The 16,094-nt window shown below is 46.4% G+C and overlaps 1 protein-coding gene across 3 annotated transcripts in view; it reads left to right on the forward strand.

Annotated features, from left to right (window-relative positions):
- Window positions 1-16,094, forward strand: part of Zbtb16 (zinc finger and BTB domain containing 16) — a 184,830-nt gene that overhangs the window by 105,849 nt on the left and 62,887 nt on the right. For all 3 annotated transcript variants that reach the window (XM_013009768.1, XM_013009769.1, XM_013009767.1), the window contains exon 4: window positions 11,663-11,749. In XM_013009768.1, the coding sequence (XP_012865222.1) occupies window positions 11,663-11,749 (87 nt within the window). The remainder of the gene's footprint in view (window positions 1-11,662; window positions 11,750-16,094) is intronic.

The following is a 16,094-nucleotide window of genomic DNA, read 5'->3' on the forward strand; positions in this document are numbered from 1 at the left end:
GAATCACACTCTGTCCATCCGGAGTAGACAAGGTATGTACCTGTCATATTTTCTGTTATATGACAATCCCCAGGTCTTTTCTCTCCTGAGGCTTGAACTCGGGGCCTGGGCACTGTCCCTTAGCGCTTTCTTTTTTTTTTTTTGGTCAAGGTTAGTGCTTTACCATTTGAACAATAGTTCCAGTTCCAGATTGTGCTGGTTAATTAGAGATAAGAGTGTCATAGACTTCCCCTGCCCAGGCTGGCTTCAAAGTGTGATTCTCAGATCTTAGTCTCCTGAATAGCTAGGATTATAGATGTGAGCCACCAGCACCTGGCTCTATCCTATAAGATTCTTGATGGAGACTCTGCCTTAGATCTGCCAGCTTCTTGTTAGGCTGCCTTTACCCAGAATTTAATCAGAAGTTAGAGCCTGCAAGTGCTACCTACAGAGCCTGGGCTCAGCGGACTAGGAAGGGCCTTGCAATACTCTTTGGAAGAGGGCCTGGGACATGGCCAACTTGAACATGTCCTCTGGGTGGCCCTGCCTCACCTCTGGCCTGCTGCCCATCAGGATTGAATCATGCCTCCAGAGGACAGCCTGTAACCACGCTTCCCATTAAAACTCTTTTCCCCCAGGTGACAGGAAGAGTCATTGTCACCAGAGCACTCCATCTTCCTGACAGCATGTGGCTGCCCTGGCTTTCTTCTCCCCACTCCTCAGCCCTGCGCAGCCCCGTATTCTGCTGAGGGTGGGGGGTGGGTAGGGGCCTATGGAGCGTTATTTTTTTTTCCCCTTCAAGTGAACCTTTAATGTTGTTCTCTAGTTCCCAGTATGGTTTTCAGGCCTTTTCTTTCCCTTCCGTCTCTGGCATGGACTCAGTGTTTAGTTCATCTCACTTATCAAGTTTGTCACAGTCAGAGGCTGGCTGAAATCGAGGCAGGAATGTGGTGTTTGGTTAAATTGTAAAATTAGCTGGGAAAGTTAATGAGGCATTCCACTTCTGCCTTCTAAAGAGCAGGAAGCTTATGAAGGTGTTTCAAGCACTTGGCCTACGAAGGAAAGGGAGGGGACAGAGGTATGCAGGGGAAGTGGTCCAGGAATGTGGTGGAAGAGTCCCATCCCAGATGAGTTTCCAGTTCAGAGTCACAGATGGGATCTTTTCCAGCTCTGCATAGCTCCCTCTGACCATGTTGAGTCACCTGAGCAAGGAGGCCCCATGACTGCCCACAAGTGGCTGTGGGTAACTGTTCTTGTACCCCGATTCTTTTAGGGGGGAGTGTCCTGAATCTAAGAAAGGAGACCAATGATGACAGTGCCAATGGCGGCTTCATTAACTTTGGGCTTGCAGGTGCCAGGTGATCTGTCCCATTGTCTCTTTGGAGCCTCACAGGACCTGGTTAACGTTGGCACTGCTATGACATGCATTTCGGAAATCAGGAAACTATGCTTACCTGCCTGTGATCGCCTCAGCAAGTAAGAGGCGTGATCCCAAGAATGCATGATCCCAAAGCCCCTGGTCTTAGCTTCAGGTGGGCAAAGCTGCGTCCATCGCTTCCCAAACTGCCCACTCTTCTAGCCCACCATTCCTGTGGAATAGATTACAGACATGCAGGTAACATATCCCGAAGTTTTTGGAAGTCATGGGCTCCAAGGCGCATGCAACAGTGCTATCAACAGTCTTATTTTCTACCCTCACCAAATTCACAGGTCCCCTAAGTACCGCATACAAACCATTCTGCTGTCAAGCAGCAACCCTGATGTCAGTTTAATTAGCAGAAGTTCTTTAATAACACAAAGGGCTTCACACTGGACAGTTACCCCATCTGGGTATAGGGCATATCAGCGAAGGCTAGTTGGATCTCCCCACTGGCTGAGGAGGTGGGCATTGATTGTGACAGGCAATATTTCTGTTTTGAACACTGTGGCGCCTCCAGGCTTCTGGATTTTTGAGCCTGCGAACGTCAGTGTTGTAGCTGTAATGCAACACCTCAATTATGGTGCAGGGGGTAAGAGAGCCAGACTCTGAAACCTGCGAGGTTCTTTAGATCCACGGCCTGAGCCACAATTAGGGTTTCACAAACACCAAAGGCGAGCCAATGAGTGTCATTTTTTAACCAGTTTGAACATTTTACTACTTCCTAACATCAGAAGCACCCGGCCTGGAGCTTGCTTCTTGTCCTCAATAAAGTGATTAAGCTGAATGGGTGTTGGGAAGTATTATTAGGCTGAGAAGGGCTAAAAATAGACATGCTCTGTTTTCTGAAAGCCACAGCAGGCCCAGAGAGACTGGCAGCCTCGTGGTGCCATGGAGAAGCCCAAAGAGGAGGAGCAGGGAGGGTGGCAGTCCCCAGGGCGCCAGGTCTGAGATGGGATCGTTAGGCTGTGGTGATGGCATGTCAGATGGTGGAGTCATCAAGAATAGCGTCATTATAAATTGACACGTTCAGTTGGGACCCCTCTGTACAACTACTTAAAGGTAATTTAAAAAATTTTTAAAGAGGAAGTTGGGCACTCTTGGCTCACACCTATAATCTTAGGACTCAAGGAGGCTGAGGTCTGAGGATCATGGCTCAAAGCCAGCTTGGGCAGGGGAAGTCCATGAAACTTGTTTCTCCCGTTAACTACCTAAAACCCTTTGAAAGTGGAAGTGTCTCTGAAGTGGTAGAGCACTAGCCTTGAGCAAAAAAGCCAAGGGACCAGCTCCCAGTCCCTAAGTTCAAGACCTAGTTATGGCACATACACGTACACGCACGCACACGCACACACATACACACACACACACACACACACACACCAGAGTAAAGTCACAAAGGACGTTTTGATTTGAAGACACTTGAGTGTGGGGAAGTGTGGGTGTGTGAATTCAAAATGAACTGACAGCTCCACTGTTTAGGATGAATGGATGGATTCCTAAGCCTGAAATTGACATCTTCATTGAGTTTTCTTGCTGTTCTAGGCATAGGGGTCTAGTTATTAAGGGGAGGCACTTAGAGGCACATGCAGAAAGAGCATGGACAGAAGAGAGCCTCAGAATGAAGAGTGAGGATCCACTCTTAAAAGCCTTTGCTAAGTAGGGGGTTCAGAAAAAGTGGAATAAAAGGACTTTCTGGTTAACCGAAGGTCAGACAAACCTTGACTTTGTAGTGTGCCACCGTCATTCATCAATGTGAGAGTTCATGTTTCTATGTGCAGTGCATATGATTGATAGTTTCCCACGATAGTGCATCTTGCTTCCTTGGAGGTCAAAAGGAGAATGCTGAAGAAGGAGAATCAAGCCTTGAGCCAAGAATATGACAGGCCCACTTAGTGTCTGGTTGTAAGTCAGTCCTGATCACTTTCAAAGCCGCTGTCACTTTCATGTCTTTGAGCTCCTTCTTCTCTCTAGTACCATTAGGTAGCAGGGAGGGGCTGGACCTTTGCTCTCCATTCTACAGATGGTAACACCGAGGTCAAGCAAAGGAGGGATGTAGATAGCTATAGGATGAACTCTTCAGAAGAACCAGACCCAGAGCCTAGCACTGCTGCTCCCTGTCTAGGCTCTTTGTGATGGCCAGTGGAGTTATCTTGCTGGCCCAGGAGGTGAGGTGGTTCTTCGTGGGCAGAAGGACTCAGAGAGTAGGGTAGGAAATGAAGGCAGCCCAGGAACCCATGGGGGTGGATGTGGGAGCCAGAGTATGGAAAAGAGCAGAGAGCATAGTCTCTATTCTTTTAACATGAAATTCTCACTCTATTATACGAGAACCCTAGGCCTTGAACTCAGGGCCTGAGTGATGTCCTTAACTCTTTTGCTCATCCCAAGGTCTCCTCTTGTATGGATTGGACACTGAGTCACGTGAGTTCAGCAGCAGTAATAAGCTGAATTCCAGAGATCAGGAAAGGAGCCATCCTTAGCCAGGTGGCTCCATCTCTGGGGTTCTCGCCACCCTTCCTTTGATTTGGGGGCTCTGTATCACAGGTTCTTCCACTACCTCCCTCGCCCCCCCCCATCCCACAGTGAGGCAGTGTCAGCTATATTTTCCATTCCGTAGCACCTGTTTACCGGCTCCTCTTTCCTTCTCCCCCCTCCCCCAAATCTGTGTCCGACAGAAATTCTGGTCCTGAACCAGCCTTTTCCTTTTGTTGATAAGGGAGAAAGAGAGCAAGAGCTAGAGAGAGCAAGCGAGTGTGTGTCTGCCAGCAGCTCCTCCCCGGGAGTACACATCTCCTTGAGGGAAGGAACACGCAGTCCTGGCCTTTGGAATTGGCAGGCAGTGTGCTGTTCTCTGTCTGATAAGAGGTACTGTAAATAAAACTGTACACCATGGCCTGTTGTAAAATGCCCTGCGTCTGTACTCATTGTTCTCACAGCTTATGCTTTTTTTGGGTCTGCTGTTTTGGTACACCCTGTACTTCCTTATGTAAGCAGCCATGCATATCTCATCAGAACATTCAAGATGTTTATTTTAAAATCTCAAGGAATTAACAAAAAAAAAAAAAAGACGCACCACTAACATGAGGTGCTGGAGGCTGGCAGGAGCTAGGTGTTTGTTCAGTGGTTCCTTTTTTTTTTGGTTGTTGTTGTTAATTATTATTAGCTTGGGGGTAGGGCAGGTTTTGGAGAGGGAGGGTTGTTGTAATTGTTTTCTTTTCTCATTGGCTCTGCTTTCTATCCTTCAGAGAGACACCACTCTGCATCGGATGGCCTTCGGCTTCTTTTATTTCTTTTCTTGATGCTCTGGATTTCCAGCCCCGATTCTGATTAGGAAGACAAGTGGGAGGGGGCTCTCAGTACTTGGCCAAGGGGGAAAAGCTAGAGGAGGGGGCCAGCTGGTAGGAAGCTTGTCCTGGCTTCTACTCGATTCCAGCTCTTGTTTTCATTGGATTCCTGGCACTCAGATAATGCCTTATGTTTTTGTAAGTGCATTCTTGGCTGGTCCCCTCAGTTGATTCCTGAGAGTTGGGGTGATCTTTACTCCCACATCTGGAGGCTTCCAACCAGCCCAGGCCTCAGTTAGGCTGTGATGTCTTGAATCCTTCTCTCCTCACCAAACCTGGACCTGCTCTGTGGATGCCTCTGTCCCTTAAACTCTGTCTAACCTTCTAAGGAGGTGGTCATCCCTCCCCACCCCCTTAGTGAGATAAGAGTGAATCTGGAGCCAGGTGCTGGTGGCTCACGCCTGTAATTCTAGCTACTCAGGAGGCAGAGATCTGAGGATCACGGTTCAAAGCCAGCCTGAGCAGGAAAGTCGTGAGACTCTTATCTCCAATAAACCACCAGAAAACCAGAAGTGGTGATATGGCTCAAGTGGTAGAGCACTTGCCTTGAGCTGAAGAGCTGAGGGACAGTGCCTAGGCGCAGAGTTCAAGCCCCAGGACTGACCAAAAAAAAAAAAAAAGTAGTATTGGAAGCATCTTTGAGCTGTGGTCTGCAGGGTCCCTGGAAGTCTGGCAGGGGCAAGGATGTTTGTCTGGCTGTCTGGCTGTGTTTTGTGACTCCCAGGTGAATAAGCTGGATGAGGGAGATGTCTCACAGAAGTTCACTGGCGTCTGTCAAGGGCCCATTTTAGTCTTCTGGCGGTCAGCCTGGGAGCAGAGGCTCACTGATGGGGGCAAGTACTAGTCAGCTTCACTTTGCAGCCTTCCCATTTCTCTCCCTTCAACTTCCTGAGTTCTGGTCAGAAACCATGCCCTTGAGTTTCAAAAAAAAAAAAAGCCACCTTAAAGAACCCAGAGTATGTGGAATAAGGACTCTGCCACCCCCTAGGGGACAGCCTGGCAGTGCCCTACATGGTCATGGCCCCTTTTCCAGGCTAGTTTTGGAAGCAGGAACCTGCATGAGAGGTTCTTGACCCAAGCATCAGGTACGTACAAGCGGTGTGCCAGGCGCAGCACAGAGCCATGGGGATTCAGGAGATCCCACAAGATACCAGCCGGCTCTCACGGAGCATCCAGTCTGTCCACTGGGGAAGGCAGCAGAGTCTGGAAACACAGCCACACTGAATGGGGCCCCTGGGGCTTGTCCGGGTAGATTGATGAGCTGAGTCAGTGAATAGCTACTGGAACTGACATACTGGCCCTATGACAAGAGTTTTGTGGTTCTTTCAACAAAACCATCTCTCACCTCTAAATCAGAGGGACTTGGGAGCTGTGCGAGTGTGTGGTGGAGACTTGAGACTTACTTTGTATAAGATAGATGGCCCCTACATAACTGTGCATTGAATTTCAGTAAAATCAATCATACTTTAATTGCACGGAGGGAGTTCTTCTTTAAAGCGGTAATGAGTGGTGATGATGGTGGCTGCTATTTACTGCTTCTGTGTCTCTACCCACAGACACGGAGCCCAGCCCTTTACTTACCTTGTCCCAGCTCTCTGGGGAGCCGACTACTCCTACTGTTCCCCTTCTACAGATGAGGCCATGTGCTCACTAAAGTTAGGACATGCTGGAGGTCACAGCCAGTGACTGAGCTCTGCTGGGATTTGAACTCTGCTCTGTCCGACCCAAATCCTGAGCCCTTAACCACACCCTATTGCCTCTTGGGGTAGAAGTAGCTTCCACGGTTTCTTATAACTGCAGCAGAGTGCCTCTATGAATGACAGGTACTTTAGTGATCCTAAATATTCACCATCTCCCCCAGCTTTCCCATAGTGTCAGTGAATTAGGCAGACATGCTCGTCTATTGTAAAGATTCCTTCACAGACAGGAGATGACTTTGGTGAGTGGCTCAAGGCAAGCTGGGAGCCAGCGCTCCCCCCTCCAGGTCCTGAGTTTCTCTTCTTTGATGCACTTGATGTCTGATTGACCTGAAGAGTGGTATAGAGATTGCTCTCTTGTTACCCTCCTGCTCTTCTCTCTCTGCCATCTTTCACTTACCCCATCTTCCCTCACCGAGCCTAGCCCATCCAGCTGGCCTCGGGTTCTTTCTTTGCCTACTGTGGATGTTTCCAGATAGCAGTGTTGCTTCTTTACTGCCTCCTCTCTTCCAGTTCTTCTCACAATTACCAGCTCATTCCAGCCCACGTCCTAGACTGCCACATCCAAAATAACAGCTTCTGGTACTCTCTTATTCCTTTATACCATTGCATGTTTTATATTGGCCTACTTTAAAAATAAAAGAAATCTGCTTTCTTCTCTTTTTATTTGGCAGCACTAGGGATTGAACTCAGGACCTCACATTTGCAAGAAAGGTATTCTACCACTTGAGCCACACCTCTAGCCCCTTCAGTTGGTTATTTTTAAGGTAGGGTCTTGGCTTTTGTGCCCTGGTCAGCTTGGACTAGTCAGCTTTGTGCTTCCATGTTGCTGGGGGAGATGGGTACACTTCCACTCCTGTGTCTGGCCCTTGTGTCCCTCCTGTACATAAGATGACAGGCAGGCAGCATAGCACCCAGCCATTGATTGAGATGAAGTCTCAAGAACTGGTATGCCCAGGCTGGCTGTGAACTTCAATCCTCTATTTCCACCATTCTCCCAAATAGCCAGGATTACAGGCATAAGCTACCACTCCCAGAGGTGCCTCTTTCTTTTGAAGCTAAACTCCATGAGGGCAGAGATTTGATCCCTTTTGCTTACTTATTGTGATTCATAAAATATACTTCTCAGGGCATCCACAACACAGCCCCCATATGTAGGATAAGGTGACCATGACCACCTCTGTGTCCTTGAGGTTCCCCCTGCTTTGGGATGGGGTGGGGATTGTGGGTGTAAATTCTGCTACTAGGTCCTCACACACCCGGGCCTGCTTTTCCTACCTCCTCCATTGATGCTTTATGAATGTATTAGGGGCTGAATGATGTCACCGTAATGCATTTTGGGAATAGCCATGTGGTCGGTACACACTCGAGTTGCTTTGAATGCAAGCCTGACCTCATACTGAAGGCAGCAGCGAACAACACGCGCACAGTAAACAGGCAGAGACTGTCTTATTGATTAACAGATGAGGCCTCTATTATCGATCAAAGCTGGGCGAGGAAATTTATCACTTTTAATTTCAGGGCTGCCAAATATTTCTGCCTCTGAGCCAGCCATTGCAGAGACGATTATTTAAAGGTGCAGCCTCCTAGGGAGAGCAGGTGTCTGGTGTACTGGGTTTGGTTCTTATTTTTTTAAGCCTGGTTTTGCTTTTTGGGGTCACCCTGGAGAATTTGGAGAATCAAAGTCTGTCCTGGCAGGGATGGGAGGAGACGAGGCCGGCAGCGGGAGCTTCTATCTGTGTTATCTGAGTGCGGTGAAGAAGCTGACTCAAAGTCCTTGAAGACAGGGACGTTCACACACTGAGCTCAGTTTCGTGACTTCAGCCAGTGGGGTGGAGTGAAGAAGGACGTTGAAAGCAAGCAGATGCGGTCAGGCTTGGGTCGAGCCAGCAGCCTTCACGAGATCATGTGTGCTTATGTGTTTTTTATCTTCCTCTGAACTCTGATGGTAGATAGGCCTCCTTCCTTTCCAACCTCCCTCCTTCCTTTCTCGCTGCTGCTCAGTCGCTAAAGTGAGATGCTACTACAGCCCACATCCATGGCTGTTTCTGAGAACCCATCCACACCACACCTCTTTGAAGCCCCACACACCACTTCACTCCAGCGTAGGGCTCCACGCAAGATGGCCAACCTCTCAGTCTTCTGGAGAGAGCCGTGAGAAACAGATAGAAGCAACGGGATTGCAATTAGAATCGGTTCCCTTACAGATCCACAGAAAATCATTGATGGCTTAATGATTTGGGACTAGGGGGAGTTGCTCATTGCCAGGGAGCCATGGCTTTATCTAGCCCCAACGTCCCCACCCTGGCTTGCTCTGCTCTTTGAGAGACTTTCTGCATTTCCCGTGTGAATGGATGAAAGCGCTTCTAGCCGTCGCTTCTGTGAGCACGCAGAGAAGCTTTGCTATCCTCCCTGATAGAAATGTTCAAAGCCATAGACCAGGTGTTTGGACTGAGGATGTTCTACAGGTTGAAGGACATCTAGAGGTCAGCACAGGATTCTCCCTGCCTCCAAGAGAAACCCAACTCCAGCCATCTCAGGCAAATGACAATAGTGTGTGTGTGTGTGTGTGTGTGTGTGTGTGTGTGTGTGTGTTTAAAGCTCCATTCTTGTTTTTGTAAAAAAAAAAAAACAACTTATGCTTGGTAAGAAATGTATGCATTATCCTGCCCATGTAATTGTAACCCCTCTGTAAGTATGTTCACAAATAAAATAAAATAAAACTTCTTAAAGAGCTGGAGGTTACTTTGGTCAGTAAAACTGGCACTTCAGATATAAAAAGAAAACCTTCTTAAGTAGTTGTGCAAAGAGATTTTAATTCAACACATCAGGTTATAAGTATAATGTGTCTTGATTAACATCATCTTTTCCATTGTCCTCATCCTTTTCTATCCCAGCTCTACCCCACCAATACCCTCAGTTACCTTCTTCCATTTCCACATATGTACATTGGATAATATGAATGGATTTATCTACCTTTTCTCTCTCCATTTGTCTATCCCCATCCCCTTGACTTTATTTATTTATTATTTATTTACTTATGTATGTATTTATTTATTGTGGGCCAAGAGGCTTGAACTCAGAGCCTAGGTGCTGTCCCTGAGCTTTTTTGCTTTCCCACTTTGAGCCACAGCTCCACTTCCAGTTTCCAGGTATTTAATTGGGGATACGTGTCTCATAGACTTTCTTGCCCAAGCTGGCTTCCAACTGCAATCCTCAGATCTCAGTCTTCTGAGTAGGATTACAGGCATAAGCCTATAAATTCATGTTGCCCTGGGGTGTTGAATCTCTGCTCTATTTAATCAATCCCTGTGTATTGAACACCTACTAGAGTGCAGCCTTAATATTTGGAATATAGGGATCATACTTTATAGGGTCCTATAGTCTTCACTGGAACAACTATTCCTTAGTGTTTAAGTCTGGGGCTAGTACCGGGGCTTGAACTCAGGGCTTTGTACTCTTGCTTGGCTTTTTTTTTTGCTGAAGGTTGGTGGTCTACCCCTTGAACATCTCCCCTTACAGATTTTTTTGATGGATAATTGGAGATAAGAGTCTCTCAGATTTATCTATCAGAGCTGGCTTTGAACTTCTCAGATCTCAGCCTCCTGAATAGTTAAGATTAAAGGCATGAGCCACCAGCACCAGGTACTTAAGTATAAGCTAATCCTCCAAGGCTTTACTGGGATTTGACTTAAGGGCTTCATGCTTGCTAGGAAAGCAGGATCTCTACCACTTGAGCTATTTCCCCAAGCCTTTCTGTTTTAGCTTTTTTTTTGTATCAGTCATGGTTTTTATATGTTTTTTATTGTAAAAGTAGTGTACAGAGGTGTTACAGTTACATGAGTAAGGTAATGAGTACATTTCTTATGAAGCATTATTACCTCCTCCTTTGCTTTTACCCTCCTACCCCTCCCCACCTCCCCAACTCCCGCCTCCCTACCCCCATTGTAAAAATGAGATATACAAGACGCTATGTTGAAAATGAACCCAATCTCATATTTTATTCCTGGATAGTGGTCTTCTTATTCACACCTCTCCACGTAGCTGGTATGGCAGGCATGAGCCACTGTGCCTGGCTTAACTTCTTTTTTGAAGGGAACAGAGTTGGTAGGCAGGGTCTTGCTATGTAGCCTTATCTGGTCTTGAACTCGAGATTCTCCTGCCTCGGTCTCCCCTACTGGTATTATAAGCATGCATTCCAACACCAGGTCTTACACTTTTTAAAAGGTAGTAGAACCATTTTTTTCCAAATGCAATCTTCTGAAAAGACCTGATGTATAAAATGAATCAACGAGGCTTGCAATTTTTTTTGTTTCTGAGTTCAGAAACTTACCTCCTTTTAATATATATAATTTTCTTGTTATTAATTATTAGGGTAATGTACAGAGGAGTTACAATTCCATAATCAGGTAATAAGTACAGTTCTTTTTGGACAGTGTCACCCCTTCCTTCACTTTCCCTCAGTTTTCCCCTCTTGTCCCTGTCTACGTGTTGGTATAGTTCATTTTTGCATAGTATATATTGAATACCATGACTGAATTTGTTCACCCTTCCCTCCCTCCACTTCTATGTCCCGTTCTGCCCCTCCCCAAAAAAAGAAAAACAAAAACAAAAATACCACCACCACTAACAACATCAAAAAACCATTTTCCCATTTCCTGGAGTTCATTTTGACAAATGGTATTGTAGATGTTCAGAGAAATTACACTTTGGGGCTCTTCCCGGAAGAGTATCCTCCTTTAATGTGACTGTGGGTGAATGCCTAGAGTCCTGTTATCGTTGCTATCTAGTTGTATTTTAGATCCGTTTCCATGTATAAGAGAAAGCATGCACTGTTTGTCTCTGAACAGAGGTCACCTCTTATCCAGAAAGGGTTTTTAGAGAAGGATCCCTGAGGAGGCTTTCAAGAGTGAAGTTAGGCTACCAAGGTTCAAATCCACCTCTACTGTTACCCACAGTGTGACATTAGACAGACTACTTAACTTCTCTTAAGTTTGCCTTTACTCGTGTGCTAACTAGGGTATAATAGTATGTACTTCAAAAGGTTGCTGTTAGAGGAGTTAAAGGAAATGATATATATTAAGTGCTTAGCATCATGCCTGGTATATGGTAAGGTCTTGGGAATCTGAGGTGGTTTGAAAACAACACAAGGTGTTATAATAGCTCTACAAGGTGCTAATGTATAATTCAACATGCAGAAGCACTCAACTGCCTCTCCTTTCTTCCAGCGGGTGCCAAAGCCTTTGTCTGTGACCAATGCGGCGCACAGTTCTCCAAAGAGGACGCCCTGGAGACACACAGGCAGACCCACACTGGTAAGTTGCCTTTGATTCCCAACCTCTAGGATTCTCGAAGTTTCCCAGCATCCTAGTGCATGGGTCTGAAGTGTGTCGGTGGCATCATCTTCTTTCCCAACACAAGGTCCAGTTATTCTTAGGGGTCATTGTGAGTGGGGCTGGGCTTTTGGTGCCCATGGTAACTCTTGCCTGTGGGGCAGGGCATGAATTTATAGGTGTGATGGGAATTTATAGGTGGGAGCAGCTGTCCTGGAGGAGGCCAGTATTCTATCTGAAGCCCTGTCTTCAAAGCTCTTGCTGAAGCCTTAGAAGCCTGTGGTGTTAGCTAAGATTCCCCTTCCTTAAGAAAATGATGAGACCTTTTGTACCCGTCCGATGAAACTCTTGAGTCTTCATAGAGCCACAGTGGGCTGTTATGAGGATAGAACCGTCATCTAAAAGATGGCACTCATCACTCACATCTGTTAATCCTAGCTACTTAGGAGACTGAGCTCTGAAGATCAAGGTTGGACGCTAGCCTGGGTAGGAAAGTCTTGGAGACTCTTACCTCTGATTAACCAGTAAGTGGAGCTGTGGCTCAAGTGGTAGAGCACCAGCCTTGAGCAAAAAGTAAGGGTCAGTGCCCAGGTCCCGAGTTCAAGTCCCAGTATGGCTCAGAATAAACACACAAACAAATAAATAATGACTAAGATATTATTTGACTTGATTTCAAAGCATTGATTTTGCAGCCTCATCATGATTGATATCACCCTGCCACCATTGCTCTGGTGCCCCCTGATGGAAGGCTTACCATGGGCCAGGCACTGTTTTTACTTGCCCAGTCTTCCAGAAACCCTGCGAGGTGAAGGCTACTTCCATGACATAGATGAGAAACCGGGGTTCCAAGAAGGGAAAGGGATATGCTGACTTCCACTTGGGGGACAAACAGGTGCTGTAGAGCCCTAAGTTCAGAGATTATTGCCTGCATTTAATCCTGACTCTGCCACTTCCTGTTCGTAGAACCACAGGTCAATTTCCCGAACTGTCTTCATTTGGGTTCCCTCATCTGTTAGAAAAGCACAGTCATTTGTATCTATCACATAGCAGAGGGTTGTTATGGGGATTAAAGGTAATGTTTTATTTGAAGTGATTCTCGGTGTATGAGTCACAGGAAGCATTCAACAAATAGTAGTAGATGAGTTTAATTTGATAAATGTGTATTGGGTTTCTCCAGTGTGTCTGGCACTGTTGAGACATCGGAGATAGAGTCCATAAAAGACAGACAGCATATCTGCCCCCTATGGAACTGAGATTCTAAATAGGAGACTGGATCAGCAAGTTAGTATATGATGAAATGTTGAGTTGTAATAAATGGTATTAAGCGGGGGTGGGGGGGGGATGAAGCAGGAGGAGAGATAGAAAGTGACAGGGAGGAAAACAGTATTTTGGAAGAAGCAAGTCACTCAGAGATCTCTGGGAAAAGACCTGGGGAGAAGGTGCAGCCCCTGCCAAAGCTCTGAGACTGCGTTGGGCCTGATAAGTCCAAGGATGAACAGGGTAGTCTGGCAGAGATGAAGAAATGAGTTGGCATATGAGCGCAGAAATCAGGCAGGTCTCAACCCTAGTAAGGAATTTGAGTTTTGTGAGAGGGGAAAGAAATATTTGCAAATCATGTATTCGGTAAGGAACACAGAGGTAGAAAATATAAAGAACTCTTATAACTTGAAAATAAAACACAAGCCAGGCATGGTGGCTCATCCCTGCAGTCCTAGCTACGCACACACACACAGAGTTCCTGTTCCTGAAGGAAACAAAGGTGGTAGTCTTTGCCTTCCACCGTGGGGTGGGCGAGGGCAGGAAGGAGGAGGGAAGAGGAGGAGGAAGAGGAGGAAAAAGGCTCACAGGAGAAAACCTCCACCAGAGAGAAGTCAGTTGTGTAGGCTCCAGTACCCTGTATGCCACATGTAACTTGCCCATTAAAGATTGGGTCACCTGAGCTCTTGGAGTAAGGGATGGAGAAGATGAATCTGTATTAGGGACATGAGGCCAAGGCAGGGGGCCGTAAGGAGGCCCCACTGCTTGGGTGTGGGTTGGAGACGGTGAAAGGCTTAGCAGTAGCAGGTGTGGGCCAGTACTGTGCTCTGTGCTGAGGGGAGACGTCATGGCAGCCTCACTCTCTTTAGGAAGGGGCACCCAGAGAAGGGAGAGGACTGATAATAGGGAATGTTGAAAACAAAGCTAAAGTTACTGGAGAAAGACAAGCCCAGTGAGGCGCCAGGTGTCATCAGGTTGCCAACAGGAGAGCAGAGAGAGGTGGCGGGGGCGGGGAGAAGGAGAGGGAGAAGGAAAGAGAGAGAGGGAGGAGAGGGAAGAAGGAGGAAGGGCAAGTGAGCAACTGAATGCCCTGGGAAGAAGAAGTAGACCCTGGGGTGAGTAGAACAATGCTAATCCCATGTGACATTTTTGGTACTTTAGATTATAGAACATGTTCCATACCAGTTGTTCAGATGAGATAACAAAGATCTGGGAGCTGCCCTCTGGGAAGGGGAGAGCTGAAACTTGACCAGCTTCATTGCTCTTCCTCCTCATCCACCTGCACATTCATTGACTGGCCGTTGTCTGCGGGTTTGTGGACCAGGCAGTTGAGGGAGAGCTCATTCAGTGTCATTGAAATCATCACTTGGTCCTAGGCAGGACTCTTTTGTACTCCCAGGGCCCATTTAACTAAGAATTTCCCCAATATTCTGATTCCAAATCTTCCCCCTTGGACTAGGACACAATTTCCCTGAATCAGATTGTATCTGAGAGTTCAGTTCCATGCCCCAGGCCACTAGCTGAGGGGGTAATAGAAACAAGTGACACTGAATAAGGTTGGGTGACGACCCCTGCTTGCAGGTATGCTAGAGATTGAAAAATGAACTTAGAAAGTAATTTCAATTCCAGTCTAGACAAGCAAACAACAGAATCATAAGACACCCCCCCACACACACACACTTTTTTTTAAGTGTTTTGTTTTGGTTTGGTTTTTGGATGTTGTTTTTTTGTTTGTTTGTTTGTTGGTGCTGGTATTGGAGCTTCAACTTAGGGCCTAGACACTGTTTCTTAGCTTTTGTGCTCAAATATAATGTTCTACCACTTGAGCCACTACTCCACTTCCATCTTTTTGGTGTTTACTTGGAGTCATTGAGAGTGTCATAGACTTTCCTGCCTGGTCTGGGCTGGCATGGAACTGGGATTCTCAGATCTCACCCTCTTGAGGAGCTAGGATTACCACCTTCTGGCTTGACCACTCTCCTTTTTTACCCCACTGAGCAGAGGTTTCAATCCTGGTGTGTGTGACACTCCTCTCTCCCCACCCCTTGTTGCCTTTCTACAAAGACCTTGATGAGCTCAAGCTGGTGCTTAAGGAGGCCACACTTATGGCAGGGCTGAGCCTGGGCTATGTTGTCATATTTCAGTTTTCTGTTTTGGTACAGCAAAGACTTTGAAGAGATAAACAGAGATCACTTTACACCTTTTATATTATGACAAATACATATTGCAAAACACTGCTGCTTCCAAAATGTTTAGGCTACAGAACAGCGAGGAATTAACAGCTAGGCAGCTCTCGAGACGCTGTGGTTCATTTACACATCAGAAATTTTGTGGGTTTTTTTTTTTACACTGTTGAGTAAAGTAAGAGTGAGAAAACACACATGCACACGTGTGCATATTCAAGGCACACTCAGGGTGCTGCCTAAGTTTGAATAGCAGGGAAAGTCTTACATTAATAAGTAGTTCTTTTAAGTCCAGATAAACTGATAAATACCATTAATGGCTTAATTTATACTCTGGGTTTGAAATTTGACACAGACACTATCTTGGCTCAGGAAAACACCAGTGGTTTTGTGCCAGAGGTTTTAATGACCGATCGGTAATATAAATTGCTGCATCACTGGACAGAAATAGCTCCTCCATGTCATTTGATCTGGAAACTTCTCCGGCCAGGCAGCAGTTAATAAATTTAAAAATAATTACCATCTTTATTCAAAGTCAAACTAATTAGGAATGAGTTTTACAAATCATAATGTTGTTCAGGCCACTGTACATTCCCATTTGGAACTCACACAGGCCTGGGGCAACAGACAGAGGAAAATGGTGTTAATTAGAGGGCAGAAGAGTGGTGCTGGGCTCAATAGGAGAGTGCTGGGAGCATCTTCAACATGTCTTGGGGGAGAAGACGGGAGGTGTCAGCCATGAGGGTGACCTGTAGGAACTTCACCCCTTTAAGTCTAGATGTAGAGAACTGACAAGTAGCCACAAAGGAGTTTGAGATCAGTCAGGGATGGTCTGTGTCATCCAGGCCAAACAGAGACAAGAGCAGGTTGACAGGTGGATGTGAGTG

The sequence above is a fragment of the Dipodomys ordii genome, unplaced genomic scaffold, assembly GCF_000151885.1.
Source record: "Dipodomys ordii isolate 6190 unplaced genomic scaffold, Dord_2.0 Scaffold10, whole genome shotgun sequence".
Taxonomy (NCBI): domain Eukaryota; kingdom Metazoa; phylum Chordata; class Mammalia; order Rodentia; family Heteromyidae; genus Dipodomys; species Dipodomys ordii.